Here is a 21,178-nt window from a genome sequence, read left to right on the forward strand (position 1 = left end):
TTAAATTTACGTGCCCAGCGCGTGTACATGCCCAAGATCCCGAGAAGAGAATGGAGGAGAAGGGATTGCAGGATGGATAGCACCCTGAGAGGTGATTTCTCACCTCTGTCTCTGTCTGTCTCTCTGACAAGCACACTCAGCCTATAGGAAAAAAAAAAAACAAACAAACAAACAAAACAAAACAAAACAAAATCCTCTAAAAAAAAAAAAGAAAGAAAGGAAGAAAGAAAAAATAAGTATTATTGATTATCAACTAGGAACTCGTGACTCAGAAATAATGCCTAATGTCTGTCTCAAGCATTTTGTTCAACCTGTTTTTATTTTATGAACAGTAATATATCTTGATATCTTCTGGCAGATGAATCTTTGCATCATTTAAGAACACAAGCAACAAAATTAACTGTTATTAGACTTTGGTTTATTGTAAAATTTAGCAAAGTTTTTCTGTAATCCCTGACCCCTTGCTCTGAAAACAAAAGCAAAAACATAATTATTGCTTATTTTTTCCCCCTATTTTGTGCCACTGTAAAAAGAAGGGAGAAAAATCCATATAATAAATAAAAATAGAGCTGTAACAGAGAAAAACAAATCAGTCCAGATGAGAATATTAGGAGCAACAGAAATGCCATTAAGCAGTTTTGAAATAAGCTTCTTTTTAAAAGGTTGCATTATTAAAAAAAAAAAAAACACACCAAAAATATAGCAGCGGAGAAGAAGGATAAATACAAGTTAATTGCACACCAGTCCCATGCAAAAAAAAAAAAAAAAAAAAAAAAAAACTGAGTCATTAGCCAAAGCAGTAGTACTCAGAATCCAATTTGGGATGCTTGTGCAGTGCCTGGGAATCCTCTATGATGGAGCTGTCACTGAACTGGTCCAAGTCTGAAGGGGTCTGATGGCCTGGGACATCATCTGCCAGAGTGTCCAGATAGCTTCCCACGGAGATGCCATCCAGCCCATCACTGCTGTCATGCAGGCTGTTGTAGCTGCCACGTAAGGAGGTGCTCTGACTCTCCAGCAGACTGCACAGGCTGCCACTGAGGCTGCTGCCTCGGCTGGTGATGGTGGCTTTCTCTTCAATCATCCACTTGATGGACTCGATACTCTCATTGATAATGAGCAACTGGCGCATGAGCCTGACGTCCGTGGCTCTGAGGTTAACCTATGGAGAAACGAGAGCGAGGAAAAACATGTCAGTTTTCCTACAATCTTGAAAGACTCCAAAGTCATTTGGCTCCTACCTGCTGCAGTCCACCACTTTAAATTCACAGAATAAATGAGAAGTGCACTTGATTTCAGGATCTTTCTGAAAACTGCTGATGACGGTAGAGGTCATAATCAAAGAAGTCACTTCCTGCCAGATGTCAGGCTCCAAAAGGGATAATAAAACTCCCACAGAGGCCCTGACACTAGCCAAGCTGCCTCACAATAGACTGAATGGCAGGTTCTCTGTTAAGAAATCTATTCTCTCTCTCTCTCTGGATAGACGAATAGCTTATCCATCAATGGGAATATATATGTGGACCCTGAGAGGTGGGGAGAAGAGGAAGGCATAGAAATGAAGGAATCAATATCCAAATCATAGATACCTCTGTTTATTCAGTGACAATGTGCCAGGCTTCACCAGGAAAATTCCACATTCATTAGCAAAATCTAATAACACTGTACTGCAGGTATTATTATTTTTATCCTCATTTTATGGATGCAGAAACTGAAATCTACACTCAAAAAATTAGAGTACAGAAAAGGCCCTCACTCTTTATGACTACAATGACACATACAATGTTGAATAATGTTTTTAAATAAAATCAAAGTACCCTCAACTCCCTAAATAAAGGGAGTGTTGCTACAGTAGGCTGATCAAATTTGCAAGATGAAATATTCAAGTATATTTTTAGATCTGATTATTTATTGTAGATATGTCAGGAGTACTACAATCAAAGTTGGAATATGAGACTATGGGAAGGTACTACAACCCTCTAAGTGCCTTTTAAGTGCATGGTCCTTTTGACAATTCTTTGTTTGTTTTAGAGAGATTTTTGCTATAGAATGTGTACACTTGCCAGAGAGACAGAAAGTGAGAAATCACGCCTTGGGGAGATGGCCATGCTTCAATTCCTTCTCCTCTCTTTTCTTCTTGGGATTTTGGGCATGCATGCACACCTGCCCGGAGTCAGTTTCAAACTTCAGGTCCAGGACTTGAATCGCAGTCAGCCATGTGGAAGTCCAGCAATGTAACCATTATGCCATCTGCTGGTCCCAATGATTCTCAGTAACTCCCAAGAAATCTGTCTCTACACCACAAAGCAAAGTCTGTTTCTAAGTACCATGGTTTAAGGGGAACCCTTGCCTTTTCAAGGTTGTAGCAGTTTTGGAAATGGAAATGTTATGAGAACCCCCATGACCCTCCCATTCTTGTTGGGATGGAAGAGATGTAGCTCTTTTAAATATTCCAGTGACTGGGTTGGGAAACAGGGACACGTTCAGCCACCAGAGGTCACAGTTACATTCAGTAAAGTTTGAAAATGAATTCCTGTTCCTCCAATTAGAGCATTAGCCCCATAAATTGGACCATGCTGATTCTCTTTAAGCTCTAGGGGTAGGCCCAGCCACAATTGTGTGCTGGCCACTGCTGCCTGACAGATTAAGACCATGTGGGAGGTCCAAGTTTGATTCCTAGCCCACCCTAAAAAGCCTAGCACAGTGGGTTCTTATATTCCAGCTACTTTGGAGGCAGGAAGGTTGCAACATATCAAGCTGTGCCGAAAACACTATGCATAACCCACACACACTACCACTACTACTACCAAAATCTAGGGCTAATTCAGGTTTGTAGGTTTCTAGAATCATCAAAGGTATTATTCTTGAATGACTAAAGCCATAAAGGAGAAAGGAGCCACTTGTCTTCAAAAGTATGTTTTCATATTTTTCTGGTGAGAAATTAATTCATAACTGAAGACTAACTTTGGATTGAGTGGACACAATGAACAAACATTAGGAGAGATGGGATTTCCAGTAATGACTCCAATAGATGCAAGATTATAGGTTTCAAAAATATGTAAATAAAAATTTAAAAAGCATAAAGTATTATTTTAAAATTCATTTTGCTTGACTATTAAAGTAGCTTGAGTGACTTCCTCATCTTTCCTGCAAAAACCAACAAAAATAAATACCATATAGGGTAATAGTAAAAATTATTTCTGGGGTACCAGACGGCATGGTAGTGAAGGCACTGGACTCCCACATGGGTCACTGTGGTTTGAATCTCAGACCTGGTGGCTTGCTTTCTCACTTTCTCTCTCCCACTATCATGAGTGTACATGCCCTGTAGCAAATTAAAAATGATAATAATAAATAAAATTAAATAAGTATTTCCAAAGAAAGAAGTGATTTCCAAGGTGTTCATGAACAAAAGATTGTGAACTTAACATGTCCTGAGATACTTTTCTATCCATATTTGTGGTGGTGTCTCAATGACCTTGCAATGAAATGTTGGCAAAACATGTTGGCTTTCTGTACATCTTACATTCAAATGTAACCTGTCCCTGCACCAAAAGTCATCAAGATACTGTTTCAAGTTACAAATAATACAACAAATATTTACAGATCAGGAATAATTAGCCTAGTTTTACTGAGGAGCCTAGAAAATCAATGAGAGTCAAACTCTTACAAAATTCTTCAGCAGGCATCTGGAGCTGATAAAACTGGCTGTACCCATTACAGGCATGGTGCAACGGCAATCTGACCATTTCTCAGCCACTCCCCAAATGAACCACAGCTGCGTTTGCTCATATACCCACTATGTCCCATGAAAACCCAACAACTATGCCCAGCTTCAGGCTCATCACCCTTACTCACTTCTGAAATACTTCACTCTTCTCTCTGAACCCTCCTCTTTCTTCACGTCCTACTTCTGTCAGGTACTACTTGCTGTCTCCAGCCATCTCTTCCAGTCCACTTAAACTCTCCATTCCTTGTAGTTTGCACCTCACAGTAGATTTTAATTTTGTCATAGTGTATATTGCTACAGATTATTGTGTTCTTCAGTCTTTTTTAAAAAAATACTAAACTGTAAGCTCCTGAAAGAAAGAAGCTTTGTTTTATATTTCTCTCACATCTTAAGATTTGTTTTAAGCATTGACTGATTTTTAGAAATTATATCTAAGCATAGGCCGATTTTTAGAAACTGACTGATTTTTCTAGTTTTAGGGTCCGCTAAAGTTCAGCTCTTAGAACAGTCATAACATTTCCCCAGAAACTGTGCCACTCAGGGGTTAAAACACATTTAGAATAAAGTTTTTGTCAGCAATGTGTCTCTGACTTACAAAGTGGCTGCATCAAATTCAAATATCTCAGTTTTGTTGAGCAATAAGAATAAAAGGGGAGCAGACTATGGAATAACAAAAGCTTCCTTTGACCATGAAATGATTTATTTAAATAAGAAAATCTTTTTCTTCTAAGGACAAAACATTCACAGGCCATTGAACCACTGTTGGGAGAAAAATGACGAAAGCAAGTCAGTTAGAACATGTTCATCTGGCTCACAGTCATTATAGATTTTACTGTGTCTCACCCTGGGTCCTCCAGTGAGAGTAAACAGCTTCGCACTGTGGGAGCGCTGGGTGCGCCAGTTCACACGGTGTCTACTGCTGGAGGTCCATGACCCTGGGGAGCTCCAGGTGCAGAGAGCATTTGCCTGGCTGGGTGCTACACACTGTTTTCCCCCAAACTAGGGTGCAGCTCTGCTACTGATAAGGCTTGAAAGTATGCACGATCCACCCAAGAGCTAAATCACAGTGTCCCCTCTGTCTCCAATAACTGTCTGGCCTTTCCACTCTATTCAGTCTTTACAAAGTCTGCCCATCAATTAAGAACAAAATAGCCTTCTTTGGCTGCATCAGACCAAAGTGGTTCCTTCAGTTGAGGTTTGGTATAAAAGAAATCCCAGAAGTTCATGGAAAAATGCAATTAAAATATGAATTTATTTTGTTGCCCAAAAAACACACTAAAATTCATGCAAAGTTTTTCATAATATACATTTTCTGGAGACTTTTTGAAGACCTCTCATAAAGTCCTATGACTTTACTGTGAGGATATAAAGAGTTAGGACTTTACTCAGGATCTAAGTTTGGATCACCTCTTTGGAAAACCAATTCTTAACCAATCATGGTATCCAATCCCCAAACCTCATTTTATATTCCATTTCTGTGTATCTCATTTCCTTCATAATATCGATAACTAGTTGAAATCATCCTACTTATTATTATTTATGTACATATTATTTTCTGTCTGCTCCACAAGCATGAAGGAGCCAATGGAAATACGGAATTTAGTCTCTCCTGTTCACCACTCTGTGCAAAGATCTAGACGAGTGCTTGGCACATAGTAGGTACTGAGACCAGCAGTTACTGTAATGGTTATGTTGCTGGACTCCCATGTAGCCGACTGTGGTTCGAGTCCCAGACCCGGTGGTTTAAACTCATGCCGGGCACGTGTGCATGCGTGCCCAAGATCCCGAGAGGAGAATGGAGGAGAAGGGATTGCGGCGTGGCCATCCCCCCTGGGGGGTGATTTCTCGCTTTCTATCTCTCTGTGTCTCTGTCTGTCTGGTGAGCACACATGCCCTATAGCAAAAACCTTTCAAAAAAAAAAAATGTAAGTACTCAATTAGCATCTTTCCAACCGTTGAATTACCAACTTTGCCTCAGACTGGACCATCTGTCAGGAACCTGGGGTTTCTCCGTGAATATGTGACTTGAGAAGGGAAGTAGTAGCTTCAGGAAAGCTCATATCAGTATTAAAACATGTCATGCATATAATTCCATTTCTATTCATTCCACTTTAAAATTCAAACATTGAGTAATTGGTGTGAGGTCATGCTAGCTTAAGTTTACAGAGTACAAGAGAGTATCTCTAAAAGGAAGTGGACTTCAAGGCGTGAGTCACACTCCAAACATTTTTCTGTTTGTTCAGAGGTGATAACTGGTACTAGGGCAGCACAGGTGTTCTGTAAACACTTGGTGAAATGAATTAAACAAAGGGAACACACAGAATGTGTACCAAAAACTAAAACAACAACAAAAATGAGGATTGGGCTGGTAAGAAATGTGGAATGTCCTTTCTTCTTTTCCTATTCACTACCCTATCACCACCCCCAACTCACAACCTTGGTCCTCACAGTTTTCAAGATGTGATTTACCCTCACACTAAGCCTCTCCTGCATCAGAATTGTGGCATAACAGGTCTTTGTATCTGTGGGAAGGCTGAAATTTTATGTCATTTTTTGACAGGTGATGAAATATCTGGTAGAACTTGAAATAGGAGATCTTGAAAGAACAAATATTCTTAAAAGTAAAATTTCTCAGATATCCTTTTATTCCAGACTGTCATCTAATTCTGAAAAAATACAAAGATTGGGAACCAGCAGTTAGCGTAATGGCTATGTCGCTGGACTCCCACGTAGTAGACTGCAGTTCGCATCCTGGACCCGTTGGCCTAGAACTCACGCCGGTCACGTGTGCGTGCGTGCCCAAGATCCCGAGAGGAGAATGGAGGAGAAGGGATTGCGGCATGACCATCCCTCCTGGGGAGTGATTTCTTGCTTTCTGTCTCTATGTCTCTCTCTGCCTGGTGAGCGCACGCGCCCTATAGCGAAAACCTCTCAAAAAAAAAAAAAAAAAAAAAAAGATTATGATTTGGCACAAGGGAATCCAAGGAAAAAAGTAGTAAATTTGCGGTGAATCAGGGAGCTGCTTATCAAGTTGACTTCTGTTCTGGTACTTTATGAGGAAGGTGGTGAGGTTTGGCCCTTCCACTGCAACTACACATATGTGACTTTCGGTCAAAGTGACCCCACACACAGGATCACACCCTCCTAATACATGAAGAAAATCATGATGTTTTATTCTGAACTCCGGTGAACCACGACAATCAGTGGAGGTGTAAAGCAGTTCTGTGAATGAAGACTAATTCTGCCTGGTAACCAAGACTGAACTCAACTGAGGAACCCACCAGCCCTTATACCCGCTTTCATATTGACTTTTTATCTTATGTAGACTTTCTATTCATTTGATAAGATTATACAGGTCAGATCATCTCAGAATCTCCTTCCATTCTAACACGTACTCTGATTCTGAGTCATTCCTATGGTCATTCGATTACTAGATTGTCTTTGCTATGAGAAAATTATTCAGGCTATAGAGGAGACAGAATCATCCACTGTGCTGCTCAAATGCTCCAGCGAAAGATGTAGTTGGTTAAAAATCATGACTAATGCCAGCAATGTTTGCTCTACATGAATTTTAATTACCTTACCAGAAATTGCATGGTAATAAATTTTGCTCTTGTCACTTGAGTTTAAATAAAAATCATGTCAGTGTTCTACTCCAACACAAACACGCCTAGCATCTTTAATACATCTATATATTAACTGAAACGTGCATGTGAGCTTCTGCATGTATCTTCCAAATAGGGACATTTTTCACTCTCATCATACTGGGGTCTTGGATCACGCCATGTGCTCCTCTCTCTCATAAAGTGCTCTCCACACTATTTTCATTCTTTTATTTATAAATTTCCACTAAACAGTAAAGCAGACCTAATTATGCATTCTTACTGTGAAATCCACAAAAATCTATGATGTAAATCCTATACGCCAAGCAAGCTGAAATATAAATTAGAAGGAAAAAAGACTTCTTTGCAAGTCCATAATCATAAAGAGGAAGAAAGGAAAAAAGACTAGATGTCTTTTAATGTGATATTATGACCCTAGTTTCTAAGTAGGGGAAACCAATCAGCATTTTTGTAATTGATAGAAGACAGTTTCCTTACAACAAGGCCTTTTTCCTAAGCCACGTTTTTTTTTCCAAATGTATTTAATTTTAAAACATCTATGCGAATTGAAGAGCCATTATAAAGGCACTTGGAATAGTGTTTTTCCAGCAGTTTATCACAGTTTATTTGTGTGTTCTCTTTGCATAAAATAACTTCCTTGTGTCCAAATTTGCTCCCTTTCCAAGTTCACATCCTCAATTTGATGATCACAGAAGATTTTCTGCCTACCCATCCTTAAACTTTCCAGCAGTTTTATTACTACTATATTTATAAAGCACTCCTTTAGCTGTTTTCTCAAAGGCTCCATAAGGATATTATTGTCTCTTTGCAGTCTGAGAAGGCATGGCACAACATTTCCACCCACTGCTTTTGGTTTGGAACGCTTCAGAAAAAAAGCCCGAGGCCATGTACAAGCTAGTGTTGTTCCCTCTGCCAAAGCTTTCCTTCCTTTTCTCAGTCAGTTCAAAATTTACAACAAAACGTTTCTAATTGGACAACAGAGGATTCCATTTTTCTATCAGTCAGCTTTGTCTTCCTCCATTTGTGTTGTTTATATTTGGAACTGAACAATAACTAAAACAATGTTCTCTTTTCCCAAAACCTTAAGAGGAGAGATTTCCCCAAAGACTAAATTACAGACACAAAACCCTGTCATCAGCACAGCTGACTGACTGATGTTGTTTTGATAAAGAAGAAAGCTATGTCTGGTTAATTTGAAAGGGGCACATCAGACTCCCCAGAATCATAACCATAAAGTCCTGCCACCAGGCTTGCTCTTCAGATCTGTACAGTTTCTGCGGCTGAGTCTTCTGATTACAAAGGTAAGACACGTAGCTTTCCAGTAGTATTCAGGTCTGGGTCAAACTGACACTTAGATGCCTGTGACGTCTATTTCTTTTCCATATTCTACTACAGTGAAAATTGTTTCCCCAAGTGCTTTCAATATGCATATGCAAAGTGTAATTTTGGCTAGTGCAACAGACTATAAATCATCTGAGCCAAGGTTCATTTAGAAGGATTGAGCTAAAACATGGACTCCACGCACATAAGCAGAGAAGCTTACACACACACACACACACACACACACACACACACACTTAGGATCTTCAAGAAGTTCACGGAAAATGCATATTATGTAAGAACTACACATAGATTTTTAAATTATTTATGCAACAAAATAAACTCTTACTTTAATATCATTTATCTATGAACTTTTTAAATTTCCCTTGCAGAACACAGAACAGTGAAGTTGTTCTGTTAATTTATAAATAAGTATTTTGTATTTGTGTGTTTCCAATTTAGAATTTAAAATGGTATTTTCTTTGTTTATTTGAGAGGTTTTTGTTTGTTTGTTTGTTTGGTTGTTTTGTTTTGTTTTTATTTTTTTGCTATAGGGCACATGCACTGACCAGAAAGACAGAGAGAGACAGAGACAGAAAGTGAGAAATCATCCCCCAGGACATATGGCCACGCCACAATCCTTTCTCCTCCATTCTCCTCTCGAGATCTTGGACACGCACTCACACACACTCTGCATGAGTTTAAGTTACCGGTCTGGGACTCGAACTGTGGTCCACTACATGGGAGTCCAGCGACATAACCATTATGCTATTTGCTGGTCCCTAAAATAGTATTTTCACATGGAAGACTGGGGCACAGCAGTGTGCTCCTCTGTGATCTGTAGTGGCTATGCTTACATCATAAGAGGAGGACCAGGGTCGTACACTTGCAAATGTTTAGTAACAAGTTCCCTGGGGAAAATGTACATATGTATACAAGTACATACTTATAGACATGGCACTACAGATTGTGCTGATACAAAAAAATGGGCGAGACTGGGACCAGCATATGGCATAAGAGTTATGTTGCTGGGCTCCCATGTATCAACCACAGATTGAGTCCAGGACCTGCCAGCTTATAATTCACAACTGGTGCGTGTGCATGCAAGCCCAAAATCCAGAGGGAAGAATGGAGGAGAAGGAATTACAGCATGGTCATCCTCCCTGGGCGTGATTTCTCACTTTCTGTATCTCCAGCAAACACATGCACCCAATACAAAAAAATCTCTCTAAAAAAATGGGTAACACCTTTACAACTAAAAACATATAGTACTTTTTTAATATAACCAATTCCAGAGAATGCTTGTGTTTATTCTTGCCAAAGTCTTGTATACATAGCAACATATGGTTGTAGTTCAAACTGGATTTCATAGAGTTGATCCCAACCTGCTAATCCTTTTCTTAATAATTATTTAGCACTCAATCTGACATGTGGCCTACTGTTGAATGGCTTCTCACCTGGTAAAATTATATTCAATGAACTGAAAACGGTTTCAGCCTCTGTACTGCTTATGTCAAAATTTTGCTGCTTCATCAATAATGTGAACAATTTCTTTGCTAAACTGGATAATAGTTTTTGAATAAATGGAGAATATAGGCTTTGTTTTAAAGCACTATTGGAAATGCCATAGGACAGGTGCCACCACGCCCCACACACTATTGGAAATGTAACAGTTAGGGGTATGCTGTACTTTTCAAGTTTAATATACAATATTAGCATTTATCCATTACTTTCTTAAGTCGAGACAATCAACAAAATAAAAATCACCTTCTAATCTACAGTGATTTCAATTTGTATGGTATTACTACTCCTATTATAGCCAAGTTTAAGCTACTAATGTGGTGTCACTAAATGAGTTTCATAAGAGATGCTCAGTACTGCAGCTTGTATAGTGTTTTCACCATCTAAAGAGAACTTCGGACAACTAATTAATAGTAAAACATAGTAAAATAATTAGAAACTAGTGAATTTTGAATCTTTGTTACCTTTATTCCAAATGCAAATGATTAATTTGTAGGTTTATATACATAATTTAAGTTTTAATAAAATGACTGGGTTTAATAATAAATTTGCCAGAACTCCTTAAAATTAAACAAACAGGGTGCCGGCACGTGGTGTGGTAGTTAAGAGTGCTGGACTCTCACATGGCTGGCTGTGGTTTAAGTCCCAGACCTGGCAGCTTTCTTTCTCACTTTCTCTTTTTTTCTGGTCAAATTACAATTAATTAATTAATTAATTAACTTTAAAGAATTCTTTAAAAAAATTTTAAAAACAGCTCCCATATCGCCAGAGGTGTTAGATTCAGTACATTCATTGATATGGAATGTAAGTTTGTGGTAAGTAGATTAAAGATGTTCATTTTACTTCCTAGGGTGTTTATTCTTGTGTACATGATTACAAGCTAAATGTAATTTTGTCTTTTCCACTAAGTAGAATTTAAGTTACATGTAAACTCTTTATACCAAAGTAACTAGTGTCTTTTATGAAAACACTACAAATGCTGACTATAGATCATTCCTTCAGTGTCACTCAGGCATGAAATGTATTGGGAAAGGAAATAATTAAGGTGTCTGAAATTTGCTAAGTTGAGCACTTAACATTTTTTATTATAATAATTTTTGATGAATATATTTCTGAAATATGCTGCACCTTTCTCTGTCTTGGTAAGCAGAACCAAGTTGTAAGGGGCCACCATCATAAAAATAATGCAGTTACCCAGCTATGCATTTAAGGGTTGTTGGTGAAATAGGACTGGTATTCCCTTTTTTTACATTGTCCTTGACATATTTCCCTAACTAAATACTTTATCTACTCTCTTAGCAATATTTAAAAATTCACAAAAAAAGTGTGTACGTATGCACGAGAGAGAGAGAGAGAGCGAGAGAAAAAGGAAGAAGCACTTTCCGCAGGGTTCGGTCACGCTGTTCCTCTCTCCATTCCTCCTGTCTACCAGGATCCTTGGCGCATGCACACATGCCCAGTATGCTTTCAGACCCACCAGGATGGGGTCCCAGGCTTCAGTATGTGGCTTCCAACTCCACAGTCGGATACACTACCAACTGCATCATAGAAGCTGGGCCTCTTTAAGTAATATCTTGATACTGTTATTAGATATGCTTGTCACAGACCTATTTATTTCTAATTTCCCTAATTTTATGTCCAATCTGTTCCCTATAACCAATAGTGCTTTCATAACCTCCATTTTTTTCCCTATTTGTGGAGTTGGGGAAAACCAAGTTGCCAGGAAAACTCATGCTTCACTTCCTAAAAAGTATCAATGCATGAGTAAAATTGAGGAAGCATCCCCTGCAACAAAATAAAATTCACTCACCCTCTTTCCAGAGCTGGTATCTACAACCTTGAATGTGAACATGGGTCGCCTAGGAATCTTGTTAAAATTCAGGATCTGCTCACTAGTTCCTCGATTCCACTTTCTAACCAGTTCCCAGCTAATACCAGCTATGTTGGTAACCTCTAAAATATTTCCCAATAACTTCCTTTTCCTCCATCAACATTCTTGTGCAGTTCCCTGTTCTTAAACGTAGACTGGACCTACTGATTTTCTTTCTTTTTTTTCTTTTTTTAATACTAGAGGGTATGTGCACAAAGGCACATGACATGATTCAGTATGCACAAGTGAGAGAGAAAATCCCCCCTATTGGGCCAGCTTGCTCATTCTAGAATCCTCTTTCCTCCAATTTTCCATTTCATCAGGATCTTGGGCATATGCACGTGCCAGAACTCAAACACTGGTCAGCCATGAGGGATCTGGCTTCTTCTGTTCACAGACTAACTGCTATGCTATGGGGCTAGCCCTTGACTTGTTTCTAAAGAAAAGAATACGGACAAAGTCATGGATGTTACTTACGTGAAAAGTAACACAAATATTATGGTTTCTATCAGCACATTCTCTCACTCACTCTGAGGGAAGCCATCCTCTAGCTATTACTGCTTTATTGTGAGATCCACATAGGGATCCACAGCTGAGAATTTCAGACGATGGCAAGCAAAGACCTAGACCTGCCAACTTGCAGCCACATAAGTGAGCTTAGACAGGGATCCTCCTTGAATCAAGCCTTGAACTGACTGCAGCCCCAGCTGACTTCCTGATGACAGCCTTTGGAGGGATGGTAAGCCAGAGGCACTCAGTTAATTGCTGCACTCCTGACACAGAAGCTGTGAAATAAAGTACATTCATTGTTTTAAATTGCTAAATTTAGGGATTCTTTTTTCTGTTATGCTGAAAGAATAATAAACATACCAGTGCTATTGGTATGTGACCACACTTAGAGTAGCAAGGACCTAGAGCTTGTTCAGCTTCCGCATGATTTAGGGTGAAGCATGCTGGACCATTGTCCATGAAATTGACCCACCTGATACATTACTTTTGTAATTTGGAAAAAAGTAACCATTAGAGAAAGTAGTTAAATCATTGATTGAAACAACAACAAAAAAAAACGTTCAGAGAAGTCAAGTCATCATTGAAGGTGCCACCCACACCTTCCACAGGACTTTTCTTCTCCTAAGAGAAGGTGTCTTTTTTACCAAGGAGAAATGACAGATGCTATGTCTGGTAATTAGTGACTCGGATGATGCTTTAAGTGGAGGCACTTATAAATAATACCCCCATAATTTGAGGATCATAAAAAGTAAAGTATATGCAGGTAAGGCAATAAACTATAAAATTCACATAAAATTTGAAGAGTTTAGAATATACTAAGAAATAAACTAAAATGACATTACAGAATTTTCAATATCAACAACTTTATTAAATTACAATGCTACTTTTCAGAATTCCTGTCAATTTGAAAATAAACTTTCAGTTGGTCTCAGTCGAGGAAAAAGGGAAGATTAAGGTGAGCATAAGAGTTGGGTTTATTGAATTATCTCCTATGAATAACGTTTTTGCTATATATATTAATTCACCTTCTTTAGAAAGAGCTCTTTGCAGAATGATCCTTTTGCATAGAAAATATAACTGAGACACTGACATTTTATTGAAATCATTATTTTTCACTTGCTGCTGAGAATTTGGTAAGTATATTTGAAATGCTTTACTTTATGATGCTGAAGACCAATCTTGTTTTAGTTTGTCTTTCATATGATGCCTAAACACTGACTAAATATTTTCATTTGGGAACCTTTGAATGGGACTCTCCACACAGAAGTCTCTGGTTGAGAGCAGTGATCTGAACAGTGGCCATTAAGAAAAATCTGCCATATTACAACACTCGTTGACTATACATCGATCTAGCCTAGTGATACTCAGTTTCAGCTTTTTAATATGGCTTTGCATATACTAATAAAACTATCTGACATTTATCAAATGCTTCCTATGTGCCATGTACTTAGTTAGACACCTTAAATATTAATTAATCTGATCACTGTAATGCCATTGTCACAATAAACTGTCAAGAAGCTGGTTATCATCCTAATTATGGTTCCAGCCTGACACGTAAAGAGCTTGAATGTCGTCACTTCCATGTTTGTAATAAGGAAACAGGTGTACCACCGGAAAAATTCACAACTATTCTAGATCCATCAGAGGTAAAACTCATAAAAGAGTAATTGTTCCTCTGAGGCTGGGTCGCCTTGGAGTTTGAACTCACAAGCTAGTCCACATAGAACCTCTAGCAATTCATCAATTCCAGCTTCAAGTGTTCCTATTGACATTGGCTCTGTTGGGAACTTCTGTTCTTGGTAACTCTGATTTCTCTGAATCCAGCTGTTTTCTTCCAGGGCTGTAATTTGCCCTGTAACCTCAATTAATGTTTAATATGAATTCGCTCCCTATTTCTAATGAATTTCTATATCTGATTATCTGACTCAGCCCATCCCAACTATTCAGCTGTTTACAATTTGTTATCCACAGCGACTTAATGATACCTCTGGCACCACAGATTATCAGTGACCAAATTTATATGCTACTATCTTGTCTTTTAAAACATAAAGTGCTTAAACTACCCTTTTGCATACTACCATTTGAATCTCTTTTTATTTTGATTTATTTAAATTAAGTTACATTCAAAATAATATACCCAAAATATTATATTCTTTTTTCCAATTTATTAATCTAGAAGCTCACTCTCTTATTGAAATGGACAATTTTACCTAGATGTGTGAGTTTGCACTCTTTTAAATGTGATATAATTTGTTGTGTTTGTATCTACTTTGACTCATTTCGAGCAGAAATAATACACCAAAAAAATTAAAACAAAGGCATTAAATATTTTATTTATTTACACCTGTGATGTCCTGAGACCAAACTTCCCACTGATGGTGTAGTTTCATAGGAACAGCAAGAAAACCTAAAACTTCAGTTTTAGTCTTAGTTCTACCAATAACTTAACTTCCAATTTATAACAAATCACTTAATCTTCCCATGCCTCCCTTTTCCTATTTGTTCCATCAGATACTGGAGTTTGTTTGTTTGGTTTTTATTTATTTATTTATTTATTTATTTATTTATTGCAATAGAAAATGTGTACTCACTAGAAAGACAGAGAGATAAAGAGAGAGAGGTGAGAAATCACCCCAGGAGAGACAGCCAAACCACAATCCCTTCTCCATTCTCCTCTTGGGAATTTGAACATCAACATTTATGTGCCTGCCCTGAGTTTCAAGCCACTGGGTCTAGGACTCGAATCACAATTGGCCATATGGGAGTCCATCAGCTTAGCTATTACACCAGGTGCTAGCCCCTTGGAGATCAATTTTAACATTCTTTGCAGCCCTGAAATGGCTTTGCTCTCTAACATAGCATGGTAGCAGTGCATGAGCTCCATACCATTTGCAAAGAGAAGGAAAGGCTGTGCCAAGTGTTTCAGCTGCAATAGGACACTGCTGGAATAATCTCAGTGTTTGCTTCTGGAAGATGACTGCACTGATGGAAAAGACTTACCCACGTGAACAAGCGTTTTTCAAGAAAGACAAATTTTTAAGACAGAAACAAAAATCATTAATAACAACTGAATATGACAAGTGACGAAGGTGATAGGCATGAATAACTCTAGCACAGCGGTTCTATTCTACCCCTTAATCTGAGTTTCTAACATGGTACATGGAAGAGCAATAAATGTATGCTGAGGGGAGAAACGGAGAAAAGAGAACGAACAGGCACACAGAGCATGTGGTAATGCAACGGAGAGCAAGAATAGGTTAATTAGGTTAATTTTTGTTGGAAGACATGTCAGTGAGATGGGCGTTGGTGTCCATGCCAAGGACATTGCAATTTACTGTAGAATGAGGAAAATAAGCACAGGCCCAGAAATAAAAGGTCATTTTGTACTCCAAAGTGGCAAGCCGACCAGAAGGAGAGAAAGTCACACTTAATGGAGGGAGATGAAAGTGGAAAGGTTACTTGCAGGATATTATGGGGGGGGGGCTGGAGCATTGAATAAGGACAACCCTGAGAAATGCAGCCACAGTTCATTCCACAAAAACACTCACCATATTACCCTGATCACAGCTCCAACTCACTGCTGTGCTGTGCATTACTGACTTTGAGTACCCTTAAAAAAGCTTAGAGGGCTTTCTTAGTACCTCTGGTCTGTTCTTTAGTGTTGGCAAAATTGTGCTAACAACAGCAACAAAAGACAGTAAAGCAAAAATAATTTGGCTGCACAGGGACGTGAGATAAGAACCCCAGCTTCGACTGACTTCAGGCCAACTTGATCCTATCAGTCCCCTTCTGGAATGGATGCTAACTCCTCCAGGACTAATTTTGCTAAACTGTAAGTAAACTACTGTTTCATTTTCTTGAATCCAGAGTGACAGATTCACTTTTAGGAGGACCTGGCCTGGGAATTCAAACAGAGTTAATTTGTATATGTAAAGCATGGCTGTTTTCCATTTCTTAAAAAATGAGAGTGAAGAGCTTTTAAGTATATGAGACATAAAGACCCAGAGGGCTTGACTCCAAATTCTTATTCTGAACTCCCATTTCCTCTCCATAAACCCAATCTTACTATTCATAAAATTCTCATGACAAGTATGTTCTTTTATTTGGGTTTTTACTTGTTCTTCCTTTTGGGGGACATTCTTTAGTTTCTCTGAAATATCTGTTTATGCCTTTATTTTTTTAGTGGACACAAAGGAAATTTGTCACATAACTTTCGAACGCCAAAAAGCACATCGTTCCTAATTTTAATTCCTCAACACACTTTATGCTTTTAATTAACCTATTTAAAAACATTCTTCAAACAAGATTTCCTTTTTAAATTGCATCCTTTTAGTAATTTCACTAATTATGCTGCAAATACTTCTTAAAATGGTGCATGACTTGAGAATTAAATGTTTCACCTTAGGAAAAAATATATGGTCTGGTGTTCCCTTGTAAGGAACAAGATTACAAATTCCTAAAATATACTTCTAGTAACTCCTAGTTCACAAGTAGACCATGAGCAAAGTTCTTAACAATTTGGCTATCTTTAATACATTTCACCACATTTAAAGTAACATTCTGGTGCTAGGATAATTCAGAAAGATGTTACTAGACTCAGTTAGTGACAACATGTGGAGCGGCTAGATAATCTTAGATGAAAGGTGCTATGTGGAATTGCAATATAATTATTATAATTAAGATACCACAAGTTCTACTCATGTAACTCATTGGGAAAGTATTTTTGAATCCAATATTAAAAAATTTCGATCTTTGGGGCTGGCAGGTGGCGCGGTGGTTGAGGTGCTGGACTCCCACATGGCTGACCACAGTTCAAGTCCCGGACCTGGTGGCTTGCTTTCTCACTTTCCCTCTCTCTCTTTCTCGTATTCTGTCTCTCTGGTCAAACTAAAATAAATTAAATTAAATTAAATAATTCTTTTAAAAAATTCGATCTTCATCATTATTCAAAAGCCCTAAATAATTTCAGTTCCTTGTATACTTTAGGCATCACAATTAATTTTATCGCCTAGTCAAAATCGAAATAAGAGTTTTGCAGGAACAGGCAGAGGCACAGTGGTAAACTACAATGCTCTGAGAAGGTGATCCACAAATGGAAGTCCTGGGGTTACACATAGATTTCTGTGTGTATGCCGGTCACACTCGTGCCCCTGATAGGTGGCTGGCTATAGCTGCTGGTTGAATGTGGCAACCTGTTTGGGTTGCTCCCTTTCTCTCTCTTTCTCTTTGTGTCTTTATATCATGGAAGAAATAAACTTTTTAAAAAATGTTACAAATAATAAGTCTCATTTTTTGTTTGGATTTATCAAGGGGCATCTATCGCATAAATATTACTTACTTGCCATTGTTGAAATTACTAAAATAGCAGATACTCAGATGATTTTGAAAACTCTTACTCATGCATTGATTACACCATGTTACAAAAAGGGTTTACCTAAAAACATACTAAATTCGACTGAGAAGTAACAGTTTTTTTTTTTAATTTTTTCCTATTTGATTCAATATCTTTAGACTTTTTTCCCTCTAATTCCTTATGAAATTCAAATGTTGATAGTGCAGTAAAATGGTATTCCACCTGGTACCCAATTAGAAAAAAAATGGTTTAAAAAAAAAAAAAAGAAACATGGTTTGTATCTTGACCTACTGGGTTTATTAGTTCTTGGATTTTTGTCAGTTGGATATATTACTGTACATTTTACTTACACTGGTTCTCCTGTGTGTAAAGCACTATATGTCAGTTCTTGATGATATGGTTAAGCAAAAGCTATGACCTCTTTTTCCTTCAAAGCCCTATTTCATCGGATATGAACTGTGGTCAGCCATATGGGATCCAGCTCTCTCTTTACAGCATCTGACTGCTGCACTACAAGACCAGCCTGAGAGTGTTGACATTTTAATGCAATTAAGCAGGTAATTGTTGTTCCCTTGTTTAAAAAGGTAATTTATATGTTGGTTTTAGCATAGAAAATCTGCCAAATACACTTTTCTTAAGTAATTTTAATTTTCATTGGAAAGAACAATGCTGTCTTACTCTAAATATATAGTATTGTTGCTCTGAAGCATTGCATGTGTACATTTTAAACCTGAGCTGATAAGTGTGTAAGTGATTGTTTCCACATAGTAATGAAAATGTACCCTATGACATCAAAATCACAGATTTCTAGAGCTAAGAGGGGCTATGGGTACTGTTGGAGTCATTTGAAGACCAACACGTTCTGTGAGACATATGCAGATCCAAGCTTGAAGACTTGTCCCAAATTATATCACCACTTAGCCCCAAATATTCCAACATCTGAATCTTCTGTTATCTTTTTTTTTTCAAAAATACTAAAAGAATGAGAGATACTTGTATTATGCTCTGATGAGCATGTTATTCATCTTTAATATCCCTTCAGAGTTTTCTGATGACAGTTTAGGATTGGATAAGTAATAGTCATCTTTTCAAGGAAGAAACAACTTTCCAACTTAGGTTAAAGAGGCACTGACCTGCAAGAGCACTCATGAATGATTACACCCTATAATATTTGATGTCCTGTTCACTTTGATAAAAATTTGCCAATACTTTAAAGGCAAAGATCACTCCCTCATTGCATTTCTCTGTTCAAAAGGCAAATGAAGGCACTACAATTAAGTAAAAATTATATACCAATTCAAAAACGAAAATGGCAGGAAAATAGAAATATGAATATATTTATGATTTTACTGTTATCCTCTTGTAATCATTACCAGAATAAATGGTTTGCAGATATCTATTCTTGCTCACAACAAATTAGCATAAATTCAATATTAATTCATCATTTCCAGCTTTGAAGGACCACAAATGAGGGTGATCTAGGCAGACACCTGGCATATGGCAACAGAAGGTCACTATATTTAAGAGCTAATGGGAAATGCATGGCTTACTTTTCTTAATTCTTATTGCAAAAGGTGAAAAGGATATACAGAGAAATAATCTAGCAATGTAGATTTAATTGGGTCCAAATTTCCTATGGCTTTTAAGTGTACTATTTAAAATAAACGACTTGTGCTTCAATAGTATATACTATTTCAGGACCAGCAGTTAGCATAATAGCTATGTCACTGGACTCCCACATGGTCGACTGTGGTTCGAGTCTCAGACCTGGTGGCTTAAACTATTTCGATGTCCATAACCAGGTAAAAAAATCCACAGAAGAAAGAGTCAAACTATAAGGAGGATCCCACAATACCACTGGCAAAGTAATGGCTACAAGTGAAGGAATTTCTGGAGCAGATGGCATGTGATAATTCACCAGGACACATCCAGATACCTGACTTCATATTACTGACTTCGACTGTTCCTGCTCAGCTGACACCCTATCTTACGTTAAACTGAAGTGTTCACCTATGAAGAATTTACAGTTTTATGTTAAAGTTACACATGTATTATATCATAAATTAGAGAAAAAAATGATGCTTATGTTAAAATTTTGGCTCAATCCTCATAAAACCCTGTAGTGATACCTTAAGGTAGGATGGTTGTCCAATAAACTAGTATCTAAATTACTGCTCATTTTAAGGGAATATCCCAGCATCCATTTAGAGTTGGTTACATAAATACAATTCAGAAATTCAGAAAATTAAAAGTAAAAGATATTTATATTCAAACCTAAGTCTACCTAAATAATGGATGGATTTTACTGGATCTATTTGCCATGTAATTAGCAATGATGACAAGTCAGATTCAGTCCCATGAGTATACATTTTCTAAATAAAGTTAAATTGGGTTGATTCGATTTCAGTCTATTTAAGAAAATAAATAATTCTTTTTCAATAAAATCCTTATACAATTTTCTGAGATTAAAACAGCCCAAAAGCTTGCCCTAAATCTACATAAAAAGACAAAGTTATTAAAATAATACTTTCTTTCAAACTTTCCTTCAAACTCTCATTAAAATTTGAGATGATTTTCTACCAATTAAAATCCTAGTGGATACATCAGGTTAAAAAATATCATCTATGTCTTTTAAAAAAAAAGTGTTATAAGAAATGTGTCCTCACTGAAGGGAGACAGAGACAGAGAGGGAAGAGAGAAAGCACATCCCAAAGAGAAGGCAATGCTGCAATCCCCGCTCCTCCATTCTCCTCTCAGGACTTTTGGGCATGCACAAAGACGCACCCAGCAAATTTATCAAGTCACTGGATCTTGAACCACAGAGTCAGCCATATAGGATCCAGACCCCTTATTTGGGCCCACTGGTTGGCCCAAATAATCCATATTCTACTAAGGCTCCTCTCAAAGGAGGGGTAAACTTATTTTTCCTTCTCCATAGTCTATCCCCAATGAAATAGAATTTTGGAACCAAATACACTTGGCATTAATTCCTCCTAATATTTGTATGTGCTACTTTCATAAAATCCTCAAAGTCTGACTCCCTTAGCTACTTCTCAATTACAGCAGTAGCATCTTTGTAGGCTGGTTTTGCAATGATCAGAGTTCATTGCTCTGGAAGTGGGATAAAGGATAGCTGGTGGTGAAATCTTGGAAGTAAATATAATTTTCGTAAATAAAGCCCTCCATTTGATGGCAGAATAGGAAGAGTCCTTAAGAAAGATAGATTTCAAAGGTAGTGGAGATTGTTGTTA

The 21,178-nt window shown here is 37.7% G+C and overlaps 1 protein-coding gene across 1 annotated transcript in view; it reads right to left on the minus strand.

The window, feature by feature from the left end:
* Positions 1-355: 355 nt before the first annotated feature.
* The window catches only part of LURAP1L (leucine rich adaptor protein 1 like), a 42,022-nt gene continuing 21,199 nt past the window's right edge, over positions 356-21,178 (minus strand). Inside the window, exon 2 of the mRNA XM_006163845.2 lies at positions 356-1,162. Coding sequence (XP_006163907.1) covers positions 788-1,162 — 375 coding nt within the window. The 3' untranslated portion in view covers positions 356-787. The remainder of the gene's footprint in view (positions 1,163-21,178) is intronic.

Source organism: Tupaia chinensis, unplaced genomic scaffold (genome assembly GCF_000334495.1).
Source record: "Tupaia chinensis unplaced genomic scaffold, TupChi_1.0 Scaffold143247_2, whole genome shotgun sequence".
NCBI classification, from domain to species: Eukaryota; Metazoa; Chordata; class Mammalia; order Scandentia; family Tupaiidae; genus Tupaia; species Tupaia belangeri.